At 37.7% G+C, this 4,608-nt stretch overlaps 1 protein-coding gene and 1 pseudogene across 1 annotated transcript in view; one reads left to right on the forward strand and one right to left on the reverse strand.

Moving 5' to 3' along the window:
• Positions 1–2,660, forward strand: part of LOC104779038 (granule-bound starch synthase 1, chloroplastic/amyloplastic-like) — a 3,908-nt gene extending 1,248 nt beyond the window's left edge. Inside the window, exons 2-11 of the mRNA XM_010503436.2 lie at positions 9–182; positions 274–363; positions 486–549; positions 641–741; positions 902–1,011; positions 1,112–1,355; positions 1,459–1,635; positions 1,730–2,008; positions 2,139–2,267; positions 2,347–2,660. Of these exons, the coding sequence (XP_010501738.1) occupies positions 9–182; positions 274–363; positions 486–549; positions 641–741; positions 902–1,011; positions 1,112–1,355; positions 1,459–1,635; positions 1,730–2,008; positions 2,139–2,267; positions 2,347–2,463 (1,485 nt within the window). The 3' untranslated portion in view covers positions 2,464–2,660. The remainder of the gene's footprint in view (positions 1–8; positions 183–273; positions 364–485; positions 550–640; positions 742–901; positions 1,012–1,111; positions 1,356–1,458; positions 1,636–1,729; positions 2,009–2,138; positions 2,268–2,346) is intronic.
• LOC104779039 overlaps positions 3,147–4,608 on the reverse strand; it is a 1,849-nt pseudogene continuing 387 nt past the window's right edge.

Below are 4,608 nucleotides of genomic sequence, written 5' to 3' on the forward strand. Positions count from 1 at the left end.
ATATATAGGATTATGCTTCAGTTCTTACAAATGATGCATTAATTAAGGAGGCCATATCTCTTTGTAATGTTATTCTGATGCAGATCCAAATTGGGGATAAAGTTGAGGATGTCCGTTTCTTTCATTGCTACAAACGTGGAGTTGATCGTGTCTTTGTTGATCATCCAATCTTTCTTGCTAAGGTTTGTTTGTTATATATATATATATATATTGGTTAACTAATCAATCACAAGGTGTATTGTACTTTGGGTGAGCTCATAAGGAATAATGCAGGTTTTGGGCAAAACAGGATCCAAAATCTATGGTCCTATAACTGGAGTAGACTACAATGACAACCAACTACGGTTCAGTCTCTTGTGTCAGGTAAAACTCTTTTTCTTTTTACTTCTCTAGTTGTTGAACTCTCACGGTTGTGTTGTGTTGTGTTCTGAGTCATTTGATTGGAACATGTAGCTAAGCAATAATAACATGATTTACCTTGGTAGGCTGCTCTTGAGGCACCACAGGTTCTGAACCTGAACAGCAGCAAGTATTTCTCTGGACCATATGGTGAGAAAGTAATTTCCCAAAATATATCTGAGTATAAAATCTTCAGTTTTCTGAAAAGTTTCAAAAGTTCGTATCTGTCTGATGTTTGTAGGTGAAGATGTGGTCTTTGTTGCCAATGACTGGCACACAGCTCTTCTTCCATGTTACCTCAAATCTAAGTATCAATCTCGTGGAGTCTACATGAATGCAAAGGTAGGTATAAATAGAAATAGCAGTGTTCCTTCATCATGTTATTTAGCTATCCAGTTTTAAAGGAGAAAGATTTTAACAAACCTTGAACTGCGACTCTAGCTTTCATACTTATTTACCAACGATATATCAAAAATGCCATCGGTTGGTGTTTATTGTCTAGGTTGTCTTCTGCATTCACAACATAGCCTACCAGGGAAGATTTGCCTTTGATGACTACTCTCTTCTCAATTTGCCCACCAGTTTTAAAAGTTCGTTCGACTTCATTGACGGGTACTGATGTCTACGAAAGCTTTCTCAGAACAACACAGATCACTACACCATTCCGTTTTACATATGTTTTCAGTTACATAAACTTATGTTCCATATTCAGGTATGAAAAGCCGGTAAAAGGACGGAAAATTAACTGGATGAAGGCTGCAATTCTGGAAGCGGACCGTGTCTTGACAGTTAGTCCATACTACGCTCAAGAACTCATCTCTGGAATTGATCGAGGCGTGGAACTCCATACATACCTTCGAATGAAAACAGTTTCCGGGATTATCAACGGAATGGATGTTCAAGAATGGAACCCTTCCACTGACAAGTACATAGATATCAAATATGATATTACCACTGTAAGATTTTTATTTTTATCTCATAGATCAGTGCATTTGGAAATGAACAAGTAGGCGGGAAATGGTTACCGATCTTGTTACATGTATTTTCTTGTTTTTACAGGTTACTGATGCTAAGCCATTGATCAAAGAAGCTCTTCAGGCTGCTGTTGGACTTCCTGTGGACAGGGAAGTCCCTGTTATCGGTTTCATAGGGAGGTTAGAGGAACAGAAGGGCTCTGATATTCTAGTGGAAGCTATTTCCAAGTTCATGGGGCTTAACGTTCAGATGGTTATCCTTGTGAGTACATAAAGCGGTGGGACTTGTTGTGATCATAAATAACCACTTTACGATCACAAACTTGTTGAATCTTACCTGAATTTTTTTTCAACAGGGAACCGGTAAGAAGAAGATGGAGGCTCAGATTCTGGAACTGGAAGAGAAATTCCCAGGGAAGGCAGTTGGAGTGGCGAAATTCAACGTGCCGTTGGCTCATATGATCACTGCTGGAGCTGACTTCATCATTGTCCCCAGCAGGTTTGAGCCGTGTGGTCTCATTCAGCTGCACGCTATGAGATATGGAACCGTCCCTATTGTCGCATCTACTGGTGGGCTTGTGGACACTGTTAAAGATGGCTACACAGGTTTCCACATTGGAAGATTCAACGTCAAGGTAACTCAAAAAAAAAATAAAAATAAAAAAATCACCGGCTTTCCCGCTATTTCTATAACAGAGTTTCTGATAGGTACATTACAACAGATTAATATTCTAAAATTGAGTTACGAATTTGCTTTGTTTACAGTGTGAAGTTGTGGATCCGGAAGATGTGATTGCAACAGCAAAGGCTGTGACGAGAGCCGTTGCAGTGTATGGAACATCCGCAATGAAAGAGATGGTTAAGAACTGCATGGACCAAGACTTCTCCTGGAAGGTTAGTGTTTCAATTCATTCTAAAGTTTGAAACAACTTTGGTTGTTGTTGGAATCAATCTTGACTTTGATGTGATGCAGGGACCTGCGAGATTGTGGGAGAAGGTACTATTGTCCCTAAATGTGGCCGGAAGTGAAGCTGGAATCGAGGGTGAAGAGATATCTCCTCTGGCGAAGGAGAACGTAGCGACGCCTTGAGAATGTGCTTTTTGTTTGTGTCGTAAAGTGGTAGAAGAATGCGTTGGGAAGTTAGGAGTAGGGAAGGTCGAGGAGAAGTAATGTACTACTGTATATGGGAAATGTTAGAGTCTATTATGATGATAAAAATTTCGTGAACCTATCAAGTTCTCATTGTGGTATTAGAAACTACCAATTTTGGCAAATTCATCAAAACTTATCGAAGCTTGTTTACCAAAATCTAGCATAAAAATGTGTCTATCAAATGAGTGGTAAAAGTGTATTTTTAAAAATAAATGCCCTGTTTTAAAAAAAAAGAAAAAAAAAAAAAAAAAAAAAATAGGATAAGTATAGAACAAATACGAAGGAATATTATCAAGATGACTAACGTCAAAGTTCAGTTTCTATAATCACTGACCAGGAAAAGCAGAGCGACCAGTTGCTTGTTTCTTAATTATTTCACAGAGAATTTTGTTTTGCCAATTTTTTTTTTATGTCTGTAATTAAGCAATTCAGGCCGTCCTCATATTTGTTTCTAACATTTCAAGCGTATGGATGATAATGTGTAAGGTAAGGGTTTGAAATTGAAATACTACTTACTTTCATAGTAAAATATTAAATTTCCTTAAATCCCCAAACACCACTAGAAAAGCAAATTAAATTTCTAGAGATCATAATCAAATGGCTAAGATTCAATTTCATGATTCTAGTAACAAGTCTTGTTTGATTTAAAACCAGAAAAATTAACCATTAAAGTTACTTTTTAACAATACGAGATAAAAACTGATACTAAAACAGCAGGCTTACGAATCTAACAGTCTTAAGAGAATAATTACAATGACTTGACCCGGTAATGTCTCACTCTCACACAAATAACCGAGCCTTTCTTTCCCTTGACCTTCAAACCTCTTGGAATTTTGGGTTCTCACCACAACAAAGACCTCCCTGAAACTCCCATTGTTCCTATGATCACCCAAAATAAAGCACATAGTGCCCCAATGATTGATAAGCAGAAGACCCCTTGTTCTTATTCTTCTTGTCATTGTTTCCTCCAGACTTCTTCCTCCTCACAGCTGAATCACTAGCTGTGACAACAACATTATTATTTTTACCTGTGCTTTTAGAAGCAAACCTGAAAAGACCACCACTGCTTGACATTCTGACAAGGTTCACTTTAACAAATGCATTCTCTGAAGCATATGCTGGCTTTGCAGGAACCGATTCCAGGAAAGTCCATAGACTAGAAGCAAACTGACTTGACTCGCCTTTTGTTGCTTCATCTTCGTTAGTTATACTTGTACCAGAAGGAAGAGGGTTTATGAATTCAGATGGAACACCTGTCAAGGGAATATGATTAGGAAAAATTGGCCTACATATATAATATACTTGCGATCGTCAGAAGAGCTCTTTAAGCTGGCTTTATTATATACCCCCATCCAGTGCCTTTGCCTCAGGATCAAACTTGTAGACATCAGTCTCTCCGATTGCTTCGACTTGAGTTTTTTCCGGCGGATCTTTCTCTTGAGATAATACACTACAAGCTCCTCATCCGTCGGATGAAACCTAAAACCTGGAGCTAAACCTCCGTTCTCAGCCGTCAAATCCATCACTTCGTCTCTCCCTCTTCCTATTACAGAGAATTAAACAAAAAAACAAAAAACCCTAAAAAGTTCAGATTTTTTTTGTACCAAATGAAAGAAGAAGAAAGAAGAAGAGACGTATTTTTTTTGTTAAGTTTTTCATTTAATTTAATTGGGGCTTTTTTGCGTGGAGAGGAAGGTTTGGATTTTGTGAAACGACACGTCGGATAAGTGTCTGATCGCAGAAAGCGTGAGATTCACGCGCTTTTAATACCAATATGGGCCTATCAAAACTGGGCCTTTCTTTTCCTTCTGTAAATGCGCAATAGATTTTGCATTTTGTTTCTGCAATTAATTGACTAGAACACAACAGAAGTGTCTAGAGAGAGCTTTCTTTGGTCTGTATATATTTTTTTATACAACACATTTGTATTCTCCAGAAAAATTTGTAAAGTTTTGTACTCTGTTTCTCTGTTGACAAATGAGGTATCTTTTTTATATCTTTTGTGATTAATTTTGCTGCTACGAAATTGCACTATTTTGATCATGAAGTCGTTTTGATTTGTAAATGAGTTTGGTGAGTTTT

Source organism: Camelina sativa, chromosome 3 (assembly GCF_000633955.1).
Source record: "Camelina sativa cultivar DH55 chromosome 3, Cs, whole genome shotgun sequence".
NCBI lineage: Eukaryota > Viridiplantae > Streptophyta > Magnoliopsida > Brassicales > Brassicaceae > Camelina > Camelina sativa.